Source organism: Triticum urartu, chromosome 4 (genome assembly GCF_003073215.2).
Source record: "Triticum urartu cultivar G1812 chromosome 4, Tu2.1, whole genome shotgun sequence".
NCBI lineage: Eukaryota > Viridiplantae > Streptophyta > Magnoliopsida > Poales > Poaceae > Triticum > Triticum urartu.
Window position 1 is genome coordinate 436,335,926 of NC_053025.1, and position 22,166 is coordinate 436,358,091.

General features: G+C 43.3%; 1 protein-coding gene across 1 annotated transcript; it reads left to right on the forward strand.

Moving 5' to 3' along the window:
* The first annotated feature begins 20,150 nt into the window (after positions 1 to 20,150).
* LOC125551912 (probable glycosyltransferase 5) lies at positions 20,151 to 21,914 on the forward strand. The gene has a single exon (XM_048715313.1). It carries the CDS (start codon positions 20,468 to 20,470, stop codon positions 21,851 to 21,853), a length of 1,386 nt encoding a protein of 461 aa, XP_048571270.1. The 5' UTR covers positions 20,151 to 20,467; the 3' UTR covers positions 21,854 to 21,914.
* Positions 21,915 to 22,166: the final 252 nt, after the last annotated feature.

The following is a 22,166-nucleotide window of genomic DNA, read 5'->3' on the forward strand; positions in this document are numbered from 1 at the left end:
TATGTCGGGCCGGAGAAACAATAGACAAAGGTCTCGGCAAAACTTGCATAACCAAATCATGCATAGCCACAAAAGGTCTTGAAATGAAAGAATGCGATGCACCAGTATCAAAAAGGACTTTTGCAGGAATATCATTAACAGGAAGATTACCCATGATTACTTCTGAAGAGTCCTCTGCCTGAGCTGCGTTCATCATGTTGACCTTTGCAGACTTGGGATTATGCTTGACCACTGCATTGCTGGCAGATCTCACAGGAGGAGGAGGCGGAAGGCGCCTTCGGTTGAAGCATTTGTTCACATAGTGTCATTTCTGCTGACACTTGTTGCAAGTAACCTCTGAGAGCGGACGGTGATAAGGAGCACTTGACCTTGGAGCAGGAGAGGGATTTTTTTTGGGATGGCTGGGGTGGGGGGGGGGGGAAGATCCATTGCCACCTTTACTCTTCTGCTGGTAAGGCTGACGGAACAGAGGAGGAGGAGGCAACCAGAACTTCTGTTTCTTAGCTGCCACTTGAGTTGAAGAAGAAGATGGAGTGGCATCCCTGACTCTCTTCTTAGATGCATAGCACTTGGGCTGAGCGCTTCTTGCTTTAGTGCCATGTTGTAGAATTCATCATACTTGGTCGGCTCAAAAAGCACGAGAGCTAATTGTAGATCTTCTCTGAGGCCACCTCTGAATTGATAAATCATGCTCTTCTCATCAGGGACGTCTTGTTTGGCAGAGCTAGTGAGCCTCTGAAACAGGATGTTGTATTGGTAAACAGACATGTTGCCTTGCTTGAGGTTGCGGAACTCCTCACGCTTACTCTCAGCAACACTTTGTGGAATGTGGTGAGCTTTGAAGTCTCGACGGAAATCATCCCAGGTAATCACACGACCTCCTCTGGAATCTTTGTATTGTTGATACCACTCAGCAGCTTGGTCCTTGAGTTGAAATGAAGCAAACTTGACAAAGTCCTCAGGCCTGACATTGCTACACTCAAAATGTTTGCGGATATCCATGAGCCAATCTTCAGCGTCTGTGGCCTCGACACAATTACTGAAGGACTTCGGCTGGTTTGCGAGGAACTAATTGAGGGTAGCAAACTGAGCTTGATTGTTGCCTTGGCCTTGATTTCCTTGGTTGCGCTCTTGCAGGAGTTGCAAAAGCATCTGAGTGTTGGCGTTGGTGGTGGCTATGACAGCTTGCCATGCCTCCGGAGGTGGAGGTGGTGGCGGAGGTTCCAGATTCTGACGCGTTGGAGGAGCCATCCTGAAGAGGGTGACATCCGTTAGCATCTTGACAGACATATATTCAAGCTGAATCAATGGATCGAAATTGCAATATGTAGCCTTAACATTCGAACAAGAATGAACGAATGAATTCCAAAGTAAATGATCACACTTCCATAAGTTGAGAAGCCACTTAGATAAAGGTAGATGAATAAAACAACAAGGTACGGATATGAACAAATAATTGGTAAGGATTACCCAATCACAAACCAAATATCTGCGGAAAGAAATCCTAGTGCTACATGAATTCCCACCTATGAAACTCCCGAAACTTTATGGTTATGCAATCAGGTGTTGGGGATACAGGGGAAGCATAATATCTCACCCAAAACTAGCAAATCCTACATCCAGCTATATCCATCCTTCAACACATAACCAAGAAACCTTTGGAAATCATTTACCTCAACCTTCGAAAAGCATCCATTATACGAGTTATGGCAATACTCCTGAACTCCCGCCCCAGTACTGGGTGGCATCGAGGTTATCTCACCAACAACTGCATAAAAGAGATTTTCGATGTTGGCGAACTCAGGTATTCCAGAATTGCAACGATAAAATTGTGACGACAACACCTCGGAGCTCAACTCCCCGGGACACTGCCACAACCCCTAAATGTCAGGAGGCACCAAGAACAATGTTCTCATCACAAAACCATCAGAACGATTCCAAGATACCCGCGTGATCCTAAAAAAATTCATGAAATTTGAGAAGAGAAGAGTCAAAACTCTACGTCAGGAGGCCTCACCAGAGCGACGAAGGGACTGAGGAGTAAAAAGAATCCTACTCTCCAATATATATAATCCTATAAGACTCAAAACATTTTCTTCTAGACTCAACAACGTCAGCGATTCGATCAAGCAGGGGGCTCCTAAGTCAGGGAAGGCTCTGATTACCAACTTGTAACACCCACGATGCGGCTATATCTCCCACGTGTCGGAGCACAACTTAGAGGCATAACCGCATAGTAGGCATGTCGCAAGAGGGGTAATCTTTACACATCCCATGTACTGAATAAGAAGGGGATAAAGAGTTGGCTTACAATCGCCACTTCACGCAATACATAAATATAGCATTACATCATCCAGAATACAATCAAGGTCCGAATACGGAACCAAATAAAGAAAGACAAACCCAAATGCTAGATCCCCGATCGCCCCAACTGGGATCCTCTATTGATCGTCCGAAAAAGACACATAGTAACGTCCCGAATCCTCGTCGAACTCGGTCGCGTCCCCTGCACTGGCATCATCGGCACCTGCATCTGTTTTTGGAAGTAATCTGTGAGTCACGGGGACTCAGCAATCTCACACCCTCGCGATGAAGACTATTTAAGCTTATGGGTAGAAAAAGGTAGTGAGGTGGAGCTGCAGCAAGCACTAGTATGTATGGTGGCTAACTTACGGAAATGAGAGCGAGAAGAGAAGCAAAGCATGGTCGAGAAGCTATAAAGATCAAGAAGTGATCCTGAAACTACGTACGTTCAAGCATAACACGAGACCGTGTTCTCTTCCCGGAATCCGCCGAAAAGAGACCATCATGGCTACACACGCGGTTGATTCATTTTAACTAAGTTAAGTGTCAGGTTTTCTACAACCGGATATTAACAAATTCCCGTCTGCCCATAACCGCGGGCATGGCTTTCGAGAGTTCAAAACCCTGCAGGGGTGTCCCAACTTAGCCCATCACAAGCTCTCACGGTCAATGAAGGATATTCCTTCTCCCAGGACGAACCGATCAGACTCGGAATCCCGGTTACAAGACATTTCGACAATGGTAAAACAAGACCAGCAAAGCCGCCTGAATGTGCCGACAAATCCTGATAGGAGCTGCACATATCTCGTTCTCAGGGCACACCGGATAAGCGATCCGTACAACTAAAACCAACCCTCAAGTTTCCCCGAGGTGGCGCTGCAAGGGCTCTAGTTTGGACCAACACTTAGAGGAGCACTAGCCCGAGGGGTTAAAATAAAGATGACCCTTGAGTCTGCGGAACCCAAGGGAAAAAGGCTTAGGTGGCAAATGGTAAAACCAAGGTTGGGCCTTGCTGGAGGAGTTTTATTCAAGGCGAACTGTCAAGGGGTTCCCATTATAACCCAACCGCATAAGGAACGCAAAATCAAGGAACATAACACCGGTATGATGGAAACTATGGCGGCAAGAGTGGAATAAAACACCAGGCAAAAGGCCGAGCCTTCCACCCTTTACCAAGTATATAGATGCATTAAAGTAAACAAGATATAATAATGATATCCCAACAATCTCCATGTTAATATGGGAGGCATGACATGGCAATATGGGAGGTGGGTTAGAGGCTTGACATGGCAATATGGGAGGCATGATATAGCAAGTGGTAGGTATCACGACATGGAAATAGAGCAAACAACTAGCAAGCAAAGATAGAAGTGATTTCGAGGGTATGGTCATCTTGCCTGCAAAGTTCTCCGAGTTGACGAAAGCTTGATCCTCATAAGCATACTCAACGGGTTCCTCGATCACATACTCGTCTCCCGGCTCTACCCAAGGCAAGCACACAAGCAAAAGACCAACAATCAATCACGGTGCAATGCGCAAGCAACATGATGCAAAATATGGCATGATATGCGAGATGTGATGTGCAATGCATATGAATGCTCCGGAAGGAAAAGATTGATCAAGGCATCAACTTGGCAAACCAAGTGTTCTGCTGGAAAGATGAGTTGATTTTGATCGAAATCGATATAAATATCAACGGAATCGGATGCACGGTTTGCAAATGGCAAGCAAAACAATAATGACACAATTCTGCAATTAACAGCACGATGCCATCTAGAATGCAACAAGAAACTAAGCTACTGCACCCCAACATAACAACAAAGCACATGGCAGTGATCTACTCAAGATGCTTGACAAAAGATGAACAGCTGATCTCGGCTAAATCACACCAGAGCAGGTACAAACAAGCATGTCAAAAGTGCAAAAGATATCAGCATCACAGACTTAGTGAAAATAACAACATGCCAGGAATTAACATCAGGAACCAATGTTTAGAGCAAGCAAACAACATGCTACAGGAACTTATCATAGCAATACAAGGCACGGCATGAATCTACTCAAAGCATAGAACAAAAGTCCCTTACTGACCATAAGCCAAAAAGGATCAGAAGATATGATGGCACCCATGTAAACATAGCAAGTTTTGTTGACAGATTCAGACTTAGGAGAAAACTGAGCATGGCAAAATAGAAATATGAAGGCATCTTTGCGAGTTTGATTCACTCATCACAAAGCCTTGCATGACAAACTAAGCATAGAATCAACAAGATGGCATGTTCAAGAAGCTAACCAAGGCAACAACAAGTTTATAGCATGCTTGGATCAACTGCAACAACCATGGCAAAATTGATCAACATGTAAACAATCTGCCAGGAACATTTTATAGCAAAAGTAGAGCAAGATTAAGTCATGCTAGGGCACTCCATAATTGCAAACAGGGGCAAGGATGGATAGAGCATAACCATATGTAAAAATCATCCTTACTGAAGATACTCAAAACAAGCATGGATCACACTGTAGCATCATGGATACATGGCATAAAAATAATAGCAAGGAAATGACTTAGTGAAATTCTAAGTCGCTGAAATCAGCAATATCACGAGAGCTACTTTGCATGCTTTTGCTAGTCACCAAATTGATCACAAAAATACATGGCATACACCCCTGTGAAGATGGCATGGCGTAGCCCAAAACACATGTAGAGCTCATGACCATAGGCAGCACACAAAAAATGTAGCAAAATGACAAATGCTCATACTCTGCTAAGAATCAGCATCTAACATTTTGTAGCACTCTTGCATCAATGATTTGGGCATCAAGATGGACTCAAACAAGCATGTGACAATGGAACAAAATGAAGACCACATCATGGTGAACATTTTGATATATTATGCATGCAAAACGGATCTACGGATTATGAGTTATGGCATGTTGAACAGGGCTTCAGAATGCAAAATAAAATGACTTAGTGGGAAAACGAGGTCAACCCTAGTCTTCCAGATCTGGATCTGGGGCTTCGGGTGCGGACTTTGAGGTTGACCGAGGAGCTCGCCGGAGTTCTAGCCGGGAAAGAAGAGGACGGCCGGAGGCGGGACGGGGAGGCCAGATCTGGCGCGGGCACTTGGCGCGGTCGGCGGCGACCTCGGGCGCGGGGAGCCCCGGCCGGAGAGGAGGGAGCGGTGCGGAGTCGCAGTCGGCGGCGCGCCGGAGCGGGGCAAGGCGGCGGCGCGGCGCGGTGCGCGGGAGCCGCGGGCGGACGACGGCGCACGGGCGCGGCCCGGTTCGGGCCCGGCGGCGGGCCGGCGGGCCTCGGCGTCACGCAGAACGGCGACAGTGACGTGGCGGCATGGGAGTGGCTGAGGCGGCGGGGTGGACGCGTCCGACCCAAACGGACGTGTCCGACGGCGCGAGGAGAGCGAGAGTTAGGGTTTCGTCCGCGAATTTTTGAGGGGGGCACATGTTTATACATAGAAGGAGGTGGGAGTGTCCAAATGAGGTGTAGTTTTTGACCACACGATCGTGACCCGACGGCGAAGGACATGGGAGAGTTTTGGATGGGTTATTGGGCCGTTTTGGAGGGGTATTGGGCTGCAACACACACGAGGCCTTTACGGTTCCCCGGTTAACCGTTGGAGTATCAAACGGACTCCAAATGGCACGAAACTTGACAGGCGGTCTATCGGTGGTGCACCAAGGCCGCTTGGCAAATCTCGGTCCATTCCGAGAATGTTTAACACCCGCACATGAAAAGAGACAAAAGGGGGCGCCGGAGGACATAGGAGTGTCGGATTGCAAAACGGACAACGGGGAAAATGCTCGGATGCATGAGACGAACACGTATGCAAATGCGATGCACATGATGACATGATATGAAATGCATGACATGGACAAAATGCAAAATGAAGATAAAACCCAACCACAAAGGAATCTCATAACTTAGAGCCGAAAATGGCAAGAGTCAGAGTACAAATATGGTAAGTTACATCTGGGGTGTTACACTGGTGCGGATCTTACTCTGGTTGACCTACGAGGTTCAGTAGTAACTTGATCTGAAGTTTCATGATCATCATCATTATCTTTGTCACTAATTGGTGTAGGTGTCACAGGAACCGGTTTCTATGATGAACTACTCTCCAATAAGGGAGCAGGTACAGTTACCTCATCAAGTTATACTTTCCTCCCACTCACTTCTTTCGAGAGAAACTCCTTCTCTAGAAAGGATCCATTCTTAGCAACAAATGTCTTGCCTTCGGATCTGTAATAGAAGGTGTACCCAACAGTCTCCTTTGGGTATCCTATGAAGACATATTTCTCCGATTTGGGTTCGAGCTTATCAGGTTGAAGTTTTTTTCACATAAGCATCGCAGCCCCAAACTTTAAGAAACAACAACTTTGGTTTCTTGCCAAACCACAGTTCATAAGGCGTCGTCTCAACGGATTTCGATGGTGACCTATTTAACGTGAATGCAGCTGTCTCTAAAGCATAACCCCAAAATGATAGCGGTAAATCAGTAAGAGACATCATAGATCGCACCATACCTAGTAAAGTACGATTACGATGTTCGGACACACCATTACGCTGTGGTGTTCTGAGTGGCATGAGTTGCGAAACTATTCCACATTGTTCCAAATGTAGACCAAACTCGTAACTCAAATATTCTCCTCCACGATCAGATCGTAGAAACTTTATTTTCTTGTTACGATGATTTTCCACTTCACTCTGAGATTCTTTGAACTTTTCAAATGTTTCAGACTTATGTTTCATTAAGAAGATATACCCATATCTTACTCAAATCATCTGTGAAGGTCAGAAAATAATGATACCTTCCGCGAGCCTCAACACTCATCGGACTGCATACATCAGTATGTATTATTTCCAACAAGTCTGTTGCTTGCTCCATTGTTCCGGATAACGGAGTCTTAGGCATCTTGCCCATGAGGCATGGTTCGCAAGCATCAACCGATTCATAATCAAGTGATTCCGAAAGCCCATCAGCATGGATTTTCTTCATGCGCTTTACACCAATATGACCTAAACGACAGTGCCACAAATAAGTTGCACTATCATTATTAACTTTGCATCTTTTGGCTTTAATATAATGAATATGTGTATCACTACGATCAATATTCAATAAACCATTCACCTTGGGTGTATGACCATTGAAGGTTTTATTCATGCAGATAGAACAACAATTATTCTCTAACTTTAAATGAATAACTGTATTGCAATAAACATGATCAAATCATATTCATGCTTAACGCAAACACCAAATAACATTTATTTAGGTTCAACACTAATCCCGAAAGTATAGGGAGTGTGCGATGATGATCATATCAATCTTGGAACCACTTCCAACACACATCGTCACTTCACCCTTAACTAGTCTCTGTTCATTCTGCAACTCCCGTTTCGAGTTACTAATCTCAGCAACTGAACTAGTATCAAATACTGAGGGGTTGCTATAAACACTAGTAAATTACACATCAATAACATGTATATCAAATATACCTTTGTTAACTTTGCCACCCTTCTTATCCGCCAAATACTTGGGGCAGTTCTGCTTCCAGTGACCAGTCCCTTTGCAGTAGAAGCACTTAGTCTCAGGCTTAGGTCTAGACTTGGGCTTCTTCACTTGAGCAGCAACTTGCTTGCCATTCTTCTTGAAGTTCCCCTTCTTCCCTTTGCCCTTTTCTTGAAACTAGTGGTCTTGTCAACCATCAACACTTGATGCTTTTCTTGATTTCTACCTTCGTCGATTTCAGCATCACGAAGAGTTTGGGAATCGTTTCCGTTATCCCTTGCATATTAAAGTTCATCACTAAGTTCCAGTAACTTGGTGATAGTGACTAGAGAATTCTGTCGATCACTATCTTATCTGGAAGATTAACTCCCACTTGATTCAAGTGATTGTAGTACTCAGACATTCTGAGCACATGCTCATTAGCTGAGCTATTCTCCTCCATCTTGTAGGCAAAGTGCTTGTCAAAGGTCTCATACCTTTCAACATGGGCATGAGTCTGAAATACTAATTTCAACTCTTGGAACATCTGATATGCTCTGTGGCGTTCAAAACGTCTTTGAAGCCCCGATTCTAAGCCGTAAAGCATGGTGCACTAAACTATCAAGTAGTCATCATATCGAGCTCGCCAAAAATTCATAACGTCTGCATCTGCTCCTGCAATCGGTCTGTCACCTAGCGGTGCATCAAGGACATAATTCTTCTGTGCAGCAATGAGGATAGTCCTTAGATCACGGATCCAATCCGCATCATTGCTACTAACATCTTTCAACTTAGTTTTTCTCTAGGAACATATCAAAATAAAAGGGGAGCTACATCGCGAGCTATTGATCTACAACATAGTTATGCAAATACTATCAGGACTAAGTTCATGATAAATTAAAGTTCAATTAATCATATTACTTAAGAACTCCCACTTAGATAGACATCCCTCTAGTCATATAAATGATCACGTGATCCAAATAGACTAAACCATGTCCGATCATCACGTGAGATGGAGTAGTTTTCAATGGTGACCATCACTATGTTGATCATATCTACTATATGATTCGCGCTCGACCTTTCGGTCTCGGTGTTCCGAGGCCATATCTGCATATCCTAGGCTCGTCAAGTTTAACCCGAGTATTCTGCGTGTGCAAAACTGTCTTACACTCATTGTAGATGAACATTGAGCTTATCACACCCGATCATCACGTGGTGTCTCGGCACAACGAACTTTGGCAACGGTGCATACTCAGGGAGAACACTTGTACCTTGAAATTTAGTGAGAGATCATCTTATAATGCTACAGCCGAACTAAGCAAAAATAAGATGTATAAAAGATAAACATCAGATGCAATCCAAATATGTGACATGATATGGCCATCATCATCTTGTGCTTTTGATCTCCATCTGCAAAGTACTGTCATGATCTCCATCGTTACCGGCATGACACCATGATCTCCATCATCTTGATCTTTTATCAACGTGTCGTCACATGGTCGTCTCACCAGCTATTGCTTTTGCAACTATTGCTATCGCATAGCGATGAAGTAAAGCAATTACATGGCACTTGCATCTTATGCAATAAAGAGAAAACCATAAGGCTTCTGCCAGTTGCCGATAACTTCAACAAAACATGATCATCTCATAGAACAACTTATATCATGTTTTGACCATATCACATCACAACAAGCCCTGCAATAACAAGTTAGACGTCCTCTACTTTGTTGTTGCAAGTTTTACGTGGCTGCTACGGGCTGAGCAAGAACCGTTCTTACCTACGCATCAAAACCACAACGATAGTTCGTCAAGTTAGTGTTGTTTTAACCTTCTCAAGGACCGGGCGTAGCCACACTCGGTTCAACTGAAGTTGGAGAAACTGACACCCGCCAGCCACCTGTGTGCAAAGCACGTCGGTAGAACCAGTCTCGCGTAAGCGTACGCGTAATGTCGGTCCGAGCCGCTTCATCCAACAATACCGCTGAACCAAAGTATGACATGCCGGTAAGCAGTATGACTTGTATCGCCCACAGCTCACTTGTGTTCTACTCGTGCATATAACATCTACGCATAAACCTGGCTCGGATAGCGCTGTTGGGGAATGCAGTAATTCAAAAAAATTCCTACGCACACGCAAGATCATGGTGATGCATAGCAACAAGAGGGAAGAGTATCATGCACGTACCCTCGTAGACCGTAAGCGGAAGCGTTATGAGAACGCGGTTGATGTAGTCGAACGTCTTCACGATCCAACCGATCCAAGTACCGAACGCACGGCACCTCCGAGTTCAGCACACGTTCAGCTCGATGACGTCCACGAACTCCGATCCAGCAGAGCTTCATGAGAGAGTTCCATCAGCACGGCGACGTGATGATGGTGATGATGTTGCTACCGACGCAGGGCTTCGCCTAAGCACCGCTACAATATGATCGAGGTGGATTATGGTGGAGGGGGGGGCGTACACGGCTAAGGGGTCAATGATCAACTTGTGTTTCTAGAGGTACCCCCCTGCTCCCGTATATAAAGGAGCAAGGGGGAGGCCGGCCGGCCCTAGAGGGTGCGCCAGGAGGAGGAATCCTCCTCCTAGTAGGAGTAGGATTCCCCTCTTTCGTACTCCTACTAGGAGGGGGAAAGGAAGGGGGAGAAGGAGAAGGAAAGGGGGCGCCCCCCCCTCTCCTAGTCCAATTCGGACCAGAGAGGGAGGGGGAACGCGGCCTGCCCTGGCCGGCCCCTCTCTCTCTCCACTAGGGCCCAACAAGGCCCATTAACCCCCGGGGGTTCCGGTAACCCCTCCGGCACTCCGGTAAAATCCTGATTTCACCCGGAATTTTTCCAATGTCCAAATGTAGGCTTCCAATATATCAATCTTCATGTCTCGACCATTTCAAGACTCCTTGTCATGTCTGTGATCATATTCGGGACTCTGAACTACCTTCGGTACATCAAAACATATAAACTCATAATACCGATCGTCACAGAACTTTAAGCGTGCGGACCCTATGGGTTCGAGGACTATGTAGACATGACCGAGACATGTCTCCGGTCAATAACCAATAGCGGAACCTGGATGCTCATATTGGTTCCTACATATTCTACGAAGATCTTTATCGGTCAAACCGCATAACAATATATATTGTTCCCTTTGTCATCGGTATGTTAATTGCCCGAGATTCGATCGTCGGTATCTCAATATCTAGTTCAATCTCGTTACCGGCAAGTCCCTTTACTCATTCCGTAATGCACTATCCCACAACTAACTCATTAGTTGCATTGCTTGCAAGGCTTATAGTGATGTGCATTACCGAGAGGGCCCAGAGATACCTCTCCGACAATCGGAGTGACAAATCCTAATCTCGATCTATGCCAACTCAACAAGTACCATCGGAGACACCTGTAGAGCACCTTTATAATCACCCAGTTACGTTGTGACGTTTGGTAGCACACAAAGTGTTCCTCCGGTAATCGGGAGTTGCATAATCTCATAGTCATAGGAACATGTATAAGTCATGAAGAAAGCAATAGCAGTAAACTAAAATGATCAAGTGCTAAGCTAATGGGATGGGTCAAGTCAATCACATCATTCTCTAATGATGTGATCCCGTTAATCAAATGACAACTTATGTCTATGGTTAGGAAACATAACCATCATTGATTCAACGAGTTAGTCAAGTAGAGGCAAACTAGTGACACTCTGTTTGTCTATGTATTCACACATGTACTAAGTTTCTGGTTAATACAATTCTAGCATGAATAATAAACATTTATCATGATATAAGGAAATAAATAATAACTTTATTATTGCCTCTAGGGCATATTTCCTTCAGTAATCCGTACTTTAACCATACTTCTGTAACTCCAAAAATCTAAAAAATTAGGACAACGTAGGCAATTTGTATATCAATCTTGTGTAAAAAAATCAGAATTTTATCACACTCTAGTGAATTTCTAAAATTGGACGCAAAAGTTTCTGCTTTACAACAGGATCAAATCAACTATCACCCAACATGAGCCTAAAGGCTTTATTTGGCACACACACTAATTAAAACATAAAAACACAATCATAACAGTAACATAACTATGTGCACAGAAGAAAACAGAAAAATAACTATTGGGTTGTCTCCCAACAAGCTCTTTCTTTATAGCCATTAAGATAGGCTTTGAGATTTCAATGATGCTCACATGAAAATTAATAATTGAAACACAAAGAGAGCATCATAAAACATGTGACAAACACATTTAAGTCTAACATAATTCCTATGCATAGTAATTTTATAAGCAAACAAATATCAAGACAAGAAATATCTAGCATATGCAAGGGAGAGGAATAAAACATTGGCAATCTCAACATAATGAGAGGTAATTTAGTAACATGAAAATTTCTACAACCATATTTTCCTCTCTTATAATAATTACATGTAAGATCATAATCAAATTCAACAATATAACTATCATATAAAATTTTCTCTTCATGATCTACATGCATAAAAGTCTTATAGTCTTCCAAAATAGTGGGATTAACATCGACTAATAGAATGGCCTCTCCAAACCCGCTTTTATCAAAAAAATCATAAGATTGAACACTCTCCAAATATGTGGGATTATTTTTACCTAGAGTTGACACTCTTCCAAACCCACTTTCAATATTATTCCAAACACTATTATCAATATTATATTCATCATGAGGCTTAAATAAATTTTTAAGATCATAAGAAGAATCACCCCAATCATGATTATTGCAATAAATAGTGGACATAGCAAAATTAGCATCCCCAAGCTTGGGGTTTTGCATATTATTAGCACAACTGACATTAATAAAATTTATAATAACATCATTGTAATCATGCTTTTCATCTAAGGAGCTATCGTGAATCACTTTATAAATTTCTTCTTTTAACACTTCATCACAATTTTCAGATTCGTGAATCTCAAGCAAAACTTCATAAAGATAGTCTAGTGAACTCAATTCACTATAAATTGGTTCATCATGATTGGATCTTTTAAAAATATTAGCAAGAGGATGATGATCCATCTTAAATAGATTTTTAGCAAGCAAAATGCAAGCAAATAGAAGGCCCATGGCAACGCAAGCAAAGATAGCAAACAAGCAACCAACAATATTTTTGTATTCTTGTAAAACTTTTTAGAAGTGAGGGAGATGAAAATGAGAGGAAAATGGCAAATAAAGTAATTGCAAGGAGATGAGAGTTTATGCATAGGTACTTGATAGATGTTGATGATGTCTCCCAGGCAACGGCGCCAGAAATTCTTCCTGATTGCTTGTATCTGTGTTGGTATTTCCCCGAAAAGGAGAGGATGATGCAGCACAACAACAGTAAGTATTTCCCTCGCTTGTGAAACCAAGGTTATCAATCCAGTAGGAGAACTAAGCAACACTATGTAAACAACACCTTCACACAAACAATAAGTACTTGCAAGCCAACGCATAAGAGGGGTTGTCAATCCCTCCTTGGTATTGAGATAGATTAAATTGTATGAGATTTGATAAATAGATCTAGCGAAAATGCAAAATAAAATAAATAAAGAAAAAGTGTAGCAAGGTATTTTGGGGTTTTAATATGATAGAAAATAGACCTGGGAGGGGCGTAGATTTCTCTAGAGGCTTCTCTCAAGAAAACAGCATACGGTGGGTAAACAAATTATTGTTGGACAATTGACAGAAGAGCAAATAACTATGATGGTATCCAAGGCAATGATCATGTATATAGGCATCACATCCAAAATTAGTAGACCGACTCCTGCCTGCATCTACTACTATTACTCCACACATCGAACGCTATCCAGCATGCATCTAGTGTATCAAGTTCATGGAAAAACAAAGTAATGCAATAAGAACGATGACATGATGTAGACAAGATCTATTCATGTAGGAATAGGCCCCATCTTTTTATCCTTAATGGCAATGATACATGCATGTCATGTCTCCTTCTCTCACTGAGATTGAGCACCGCAAGATCAAACCCATCACAAAGCACATCTTCCCATGGCAAGAAAAATCAATCTAGTTGGCCGAACCAAACCAAAGTTTCAAAGAAGAAATATGAGGCTATAACAATCATGCATAAAAGAGTCCAGCAAAGACTCAAATAATATTCATGGATAGATCTGATCATAAACTCACAATTCATCGGATCCCAACAAACACACCGCAAAAAGTCATTGCGTTAAATAGATCTTCAAGAACATCGAAAAAAACATTATATTGAAGATCAAAAAGAGAGAAGAAGTCATCTAGCTACTACCTATGGACCCATAGGTCTGCGGTAAACTGCTCACGCATCATCGGAGGGGCAAAGGTGATGATGAAGAACCTCTCCGTGATCGTTGACCCCTCCGACAGAGTGCCGGAAAAGGCCTCTAGATTGGATCTCGTGGTTCTGGAACTTGTCGCGGCTGGAATTGTGTTTCGTCGACTCCCCTAGGGTTATTGGAATTTTAGAGTATTTATAGAGGTGGATGACGGTCGAGAAGCTTCCCGTGGTGCCCACTACCCACCAGGACACACCTGAGCCTTCTGGCGCACCCTGGTGCCTAGTGGGCCCCATGGGCCTCCTCCCGTGCACTTCGTATGCTCCCTGGGTCTTCTGTCCAGAAAAAATCTCCAAAAAGTGGCATTTGGATTTGGTTTGGTATTAATATTCTACAAAGTAAAAAAAAGCAGAAAACAGGAACTGGCACTGGCCACTATGTCAATAGGTTAGTCCCAAAAAATGATATAAAGTTGATAGTAAATGAATATAGAACATTTAAGATTGATAATATAACAGCATGAAACAATCAAAAATTTAGATACGTTGAAGACGTATCAGAGCCGAGCCTTTATTTTGCCGGTCAAGAATGGACGAGTCGGTACAATAGTGCCATTGTCCAAGAGGTTGGACCGTGGGCTGTTTGCAGACTCGGTCGTGGGCCTAAGCCCAGACCCATCTACCCGACAACCTATACAAGGTGTCACTGCCAGTGGAGTGAATCCTAACTAACTCACTCACTCCTTGCACAACCCTAGCCGTCATCTACTGTTCCTCTCAGTGTGCTGCTTCCGACGATCCCATCCCGATGACTGTGTGCACGGTTGGTCGGGCAGCAGGTGCCTCTAGAACCTTGTTGTTCGAGATTCTACCCGGGAGAACGGCAATAAGGTTTTTGGGGAGCGTCTAAATGCGACTGCTCCTCATCCGTCCCGTCTTCGTCCTCCTCTACTTCCACTACTTTCCCTACATCGACACCATGGTCGAATACGCCCCGCTAAAAAGAAGGCCACACACGACGCTGAGGCTATTGTTGTCCTCGCCGCATTGGTCTGGCCAACCGGAAGGTATGATTTGTTCATCCCTCGTTTTCATGTGCTAGCCGTATATGTTGTGTTCATAGATGCTTCGATTCTATGTAGTATATATACGTGCTCACATGTTTAGGTATCGTCACATGTTTAGGTATCGTTATGAGTTGCATACCATATTTGGCATGCTTATTGTTTACTCGTGGATTAGTATAATAAAAAATATGCTAATATTTCCCACATGACCTATGCAAAAACATCTTTTTTTTTGAACTGTGCCTGAACGAACATCTTTTCTTGGAACTATGTATGAACATTCCCGCAAAAAAACATCTGTGCAATGTGTTATGACGGGTGGTGATATGCATCGCTCCTAGCGAGCGATACAGACACGTGTAGGAGACCTCCTGTTAGACACCAGCAGGGGCGATCGCATTGGACCCAGCAAGCATTCGCTGCAGAAGCTGGGTAGTGTAGCGATCTATGTACTTTTTTTCGAATACGCACGAGCGTGTATATCATATATTAAAGAAGAAAAGGAAGAGAGTCCTCCATAGTTATATTACATAATCATCGGCGTTTCCTCGCCATCCACCTACGCACTAAACCGACTACTCGCCATGTGCCCACTCCGATGCCGCTATGAAGGCCGCTGCTAAGTCCCCTCGCAAGATGCCCGCCTACATTCAAGTCCTACTCTCGCTTGCTATTCGCTCCATAAGGCGTGTAGCGCTCACATTCGCCCCGTCGAAGACTAGCATTCATGTGCTTCCATAACTCCCATAGAGTGAGCAGACAGATGGTGCTGATCATCCTCGCGCTACGCCCAAGCGTGTTGTGTCTTGCGCACCAGTCCTGCATTGACTCTCCTACTTGCGGCGCGTCAGCCGGCATGCGCAAGGCCGTGAAGATGCGGGACCAAACCTCCCGTGCCAATTGGTTCACTGTACGGGATCTGTGTACTGTGGCAGTTGGTTCACTGTAGCACCCGTTTTTTTGATCGGTCTTATTTATTTATTTTTCTTCCTGGTTTGGTTTTTAACTTATACACCTTTTCATTTTTATAACTTTTTGTACTATAAACATTTTTATAATATATGGTGAATTATTTCAAATATATGTTGAACGGTTTTAAAATACACATTGAACATGTTTCATATATAATTTAATATTTTATTAATATATGATGAACTTTATAATACACGATGAACATTTTGTATTATATGATGAACACTTTCTAATATATGATGAACATTTTTGCAGTACACAATGAATTTTTTTCATAATACAGTGAACTTATTTTAAATAGACACTGAAATTTTTTGTAAACACACATTAAACTTTTTTTATAGTGTACGGTGAACATTTTCTTAATTATCCAAAGACCATCAAGGACTTATTCACCGTGAAATTTAAAAAGGTTCATCATATATTAACGAATTGCCTAACATGTGTTGAAAAACCAAAACAAACAAATGTTCATAGTATATTAACAAATTGTTCACCGTGTATTAAAAAATTGCTCACCATGTATTAATAACAGAAAATGAAATAGAAAAGAAAAGGAAAGGAAAACCCAGAAAAAAAAATGGAAAACTAGAAGAAAAAAACTAACAAAACTAAAAGGAAGAAACCAAAAAAAATAAAGCAACAAAAAACAAAAGAAAGAAAAAACCGGCAAAGAAACCTACAGTGCGCACTGCCACAAGCTAGGTCGGCCCACCTGCAGGCGCTGCAGGCGAAGCTGGCGCTATTTGCCGCCCGCGGTCGACATAAAGGATCGGTTGATGTGTCGGTCACGTAGCTCTGGCCCAGTCAACCCGCACATTAGTTCGGTAACTGTAGCGTTTTTATAGTTTTTTCTTCCTTCGAAGTCACTAATTCTGAAGTGTCCTTTGCAAAGGCCACTCTCACCTTCTTCGATGGTGTCAAGTGGCGCACTACATGTGCATCACTTGTCGCAACCTGAGAAATTTGCCCTTTTTCGTAGATTCATTTTTTCACAATGTTTTATCGCTTGAACCGTGCGTCTAAATTACAAACTGTTTTTAGCGTTGGATTTATCATATCGAGATCTTCGAAACAAGATCCCATGTTAAAAACTTTTTAACAAATTTCGAAAATGCATACCCAAATTAAGGTTTTTCACTTCTATCATATTGTCGGCCTTCTGCTGGACGAAGAGGGATTCTTTGTTCTCGTGTTGACCGAAGAAGAGGTCTTCGTCCATTGGCTGGCCGAAGAGCCATCTTGGTTCTACGGTGGGCCGAAGAGAAGCACAAATGAGCCGAAGTGTAGTCTTCGGTGGGCCGTAGGACGAAGAGACTGACTTCAGCCAGTACGCGGCCGAAGAGTCATCTTCGTCCAGGACGCGGCTGAAAAGGTCGCAATAAGAGCGCATCCATCTTCTTCCTCCAGACGCCTCTGCTCATTCGACTTTCTCTCTCTTTCCTTCGCCATTTCCGCTCGATCTACCTCATTTTTGGGTCATTCTCGCATCCAAGCAGTAGATCCACTAGAGTATAGCCATCCCCCGGCGGCCAAGGCCCCGATCCATCCATAGGGTAGTTGTTGTGGCGTGGCGGAGTCATGGAGGGAGGAGCGATGGTGTAGCATTGACATACATATGTGCAAGTTATACGATCATATGATTGTTCTTGTATATTGTAGATCAACACAAACTGTATGCATTTTGTTTGCAAGTTTTTGGCCATTATTATTTCCAATTCTTTATTCATTTCCCCCCTCTTTTAGGGTAATGACAGTGCTCTTAATTCATTGTTCCATAGAATAAATGTTGTCTTATTTTTTTGCAAGTAACACCACTTTCACAATTCTATCTTCTGTAGATTGAAATTTACTTATTTTTCTATATTTTTAGTTTTTGTAGTTCACAGTTTATATATTTATATTATAGTTGGCACATATAATAAAAGAGTTTGAAAATTAGTACTTATAACTTCTTCATTTTAGGCATAGTTGTATAGTATAAATTTTATTTTTAGATTTCTTACTTTATCATTCATTATAGGATTAAACCACTCCCATAAGTCATTCTTCCATAGAACAAATGTTTCTTCTTTGTTTTTGTTCATGACCTAAATTTGTACTAAAAGCTAAGTGTTGTTTTGTTTTTGTTTTTAAATTTGACCATTTTTTATCCTTTCTTAATTTTCTTTCTTCTCTTAGGGGTAATACCAATGCCCTTAATTCATTATTCCTTGAATATTTTTTTCCGATGAAACCACTTTCATGATTCTACCTTCCTTAGATTAAAATTTATATAGAAAAAAATAGTTTTTAGTTCACATTTTTACTTTTTTATTTGATTGTAAAAAAAGTAACCTTGGCATGAAAAAATTGTCTAGTTTTCTCGCATGTGCTAATGCTTCACTTTTTTTATTGCTTAGTCAATGTTTGACCGTTGGGTTTTCTTTATTTAGGCGATGATTGTTTTTCATAATCATGTGACTACTTAATTTGTGTTAGGGACTTAAAGTGGAATTCATTTTTAATTAATTCCATTAAATCATAATTATTATAAAGTTGCACTATTTTGTGCTTGTTTTGCATAGTATGGGAGAGTACTAGTTTTTATTTATTTATGTGCAATTACCAATATATTCTAACTGAAGCATATAACAAAAGAGTTTGAAAATGAGTATTTGTAACTCGTTCATGTTAGGCATAGTTGTATAATATAAATTTTCTTGTAATTCTTTTTAGGATTAAACCACTCACATAAGTCATTCTTCGTTAGAAATGAATGTGTTCTTCTTTGTGTTTTGTTCATGATCTAAATTTGTAGTACTAAAAGCTAACTACATTTTTCTAAAATTATTTTTTGGTCATTTTGTATCCTTTCTTCATTCTCTTTCTTCTTTTAGGGTAATTCCAATGCCCTTAATTCATTTTCCTTAGAATAAATTTTGTTTATTTTCATTTTAATTTTTTTTAATAACACGACTTTCACAATTATATCTTCCTTGGATTGAAATTTCTATTTTAAATAGTATTTAACCTTTTTCAGTTAATATGTTCATATGTCATTTATTATTGGTAAAAAAATGTCTGGCATGAAAAAATATGTCTAATTTTCTCGCTTGTGCTAATGTCTCATCTTGTTTTTTTGTTGTTGCTTAGTAAATTATTTGATCATTGGATTTTCTTTGTATAAGCGGCGACTGCTTGTTGTAATCACGTAACTGCTTAATTTGTGTCAGAGACATAAAATGGAATTATTATTTTTAATTCATTCGCTTAAATAATAATTATTATTTGCGCTATTTTACACTTGTTTTGCACAACATGGAAGGGTGGAAGTTTTGTTATATTATGTGCAATTTATCAATAAATTATAATTTCCGCATATAAGAGAAGAGTTTGATAATAAGTATTTATAATGTGTTCATGTTAGGCATAGTTGTATAATATAAAATTTCTTATAAAATTTCTTGTTATTCTTGTTAGGACTAAATCTCTCCCATAAGTCATTCTTTCTTAGAAATAAATGTGTTCTTCCTTATCTGAATTTGTACTAAAAGCTAAATGCTATTTATTTCAAAAAAAATGTCCATTTTTATTATTTCATCATTTTCTTTCTTCTTTTAGGTAATACCAATGGCCTTAATTTGTTCTTCCTTAGAATAAATGTCGCTTTATTTTCATTTTTGTTTCAGGTAACACCACTTAGCTTGACTTTGATAATTTTTTCTTCCTTAGAAAGAAATGTGTTCCTCTTTCTTTTAACTTTTTGTTATTCTTTGAGGTACGATATGGACATGTCTGCTTCCGATATGACCAAAGAGATTACATGCATACATATAGGTGCATAGAAAAAAAGACTGAAAATTACATAAAATTCAGGCATCTGACATATAGGTGCTCCTTTTAGTTTTTGTGTTTAGTTAGTGTAGATGCAGCTCCGTCCTCCGGGGTACAATTTGAAAGGATGGTGTCACATAAGGTAAGTCAACTGTTATGTTTTGAGGAACATCAGCTACAGACGAGTGTGTACTACTCTTCATATTATTTATACTCTAGTACATACGCACCGTTTGTCTACCTCTTCGGCACCGTCTGTAGCGCTGCAGCATAGGTAGTCTGGGAACACGAACTTTGAACAAATGCACATGGGCAATTAAGAGCCCCCAGCCCTAGTATGCGTTGAGATTTGAACTTCTTCACTTCTAGAAATCACCTGCTCAGCATTATACGTTATTTTACTATAACCTACGGTACCCCCTCCTTCCCTCCCTCATCGTGATCCCCATTCTTACTTGGTTCGTAGTGGGAAGTGGGAACAAGAGCGTGCCATGCACCACTCGAGCTCGACTCCCCTCTCCCGTTGACGACGTTCGCCACATGATGGTTAAACCATCGCCGATGGAAGGTGCGTGCAACGCGCGGCGCCGGACAGCTTCTGTGGCTAGCGACAGCATAGCAGTGATGGCGGAGCAGCACGACGGCAAGCCGGCCAACGGCGTGCGCTGGCGGCCGCACTACGGCTGCCCGGCAGCGGGAAGCACCACCATCCCCCTCGTGTTCCTTCTCTTGCTCACCGGCGCGCTGCTCCTCATCCTCGGCCCGACCGACTCCATCCTCACCCTCCCCAGCCTCCGCGTCGTGTTCAGCAACCCCATCCACATTGCCACCGCAGCTCCGCCAGCGGTGCCGCCCGCAGCCGCCAACGTGAGCGACGAAGACATCGGCCTCCCGCCGCCCCGGCAGCTCACGGACCCGCCCTACTCGCTGGGCCGCACCATCCTGGACTACGACGCGCGCCGGTCCGCGTGGCTCGCCGCGCACCCGGAGTTCCCCGCGCGCGTGCCGCCCGCGGGCCGGCCGCGGGTGCTGGTGGTGACCGGGTCCGCGCCGGCACGGTGCCCCGACCCGGACGGCGACCACCTGCTGCTGCGCGCGTTCAAGAACAAGGCGGACTACTGCCGCGTCCACGGCCTGGAGGTGTACTACAACACGGCGTTCCTGGACGCGGAGATGACCGGGTTCTGGGCGAAGCTGCCGCTGCTGCGGTCGCTGATGATGGCGCACCCGGAGGTGGAGCTCCTGTGGTGGGTGGACTCGGACGCGGTGTTCACGGACATGCGGTTCGAGCTGCCGTGGGAGCGCTACGCGGCGCACAACCTGGTGCTCCACGGCTGGGAGGCCAAGGTGTACGAGGAGAAGAGCTGGGTGGGCGTCAACACCGGCAGCATCCTCATCCGCAACTGCCAGTGGTCGCTCGACCTCCTCCACGCGATGGCACCCATGGGGCCCCGCGGCCCCGTGCGCGACAGCTACGGCGAGCTCTTCGCCAGGGAGCTCTCCGGCCGCCCGCCGTTCGAGGCCGACGACCAGTCGGCGCTCATCTACCTGCTCGTCACGCAGCGGGAGAGGTGGGGGGACAAGGTCTTCTTCGAGAACTCGTACGAGCTCAACGGCTTCTGGGAGCTCATCGTGGACAGGTACGAGGAGCTGCGGCGGGAGGGCGCCTGGCCGCTCGTGACGCACTTCGTCGGGTGCAAGCCGTGCCGGCGGTACGCCGACAGCTATCCGGCGGACCGCTGCCGCCTCGGGATGGAGCGCGCCTTCAACTTCGCCGACGACCAGATACTGAGGCTGTACGGGTTCGGCCACGAGTCGCTCAACGGCACCGCCGTGCAGCGCGTCAGGAATGAGACCGGCGGGCCGCTGGACGCGGAAGACGAGGAGCTCGGTCGGCTGTTGCACCCCACGTTCAGGGCAACGTAGACGACGACTTAGCCTGGAATCGACTCTTGTTTTGTCGTGGCTGGCTTCTTCTTTTCCCATGTTGTTTTCAGTCTGATGTTTAGTTTATAATAGAGAACTCAATAGTACTAGGACTCGAGTCGAGTCCAGGGATTTTGCCTTCTCTTTATCGATGATTTACTCGGTCTACTATACAAACCCAGTGATCTGGTAGGGCATTTCCTTTACCATAATTTACACGTTAGCATTTGCTTTCTCTAACAAGGCTCTCAAGTCTCAAGTTCTTATTTTTTGTTCGTCCAATAGGATCCCATCTCTCTTGACGGCAAACAAG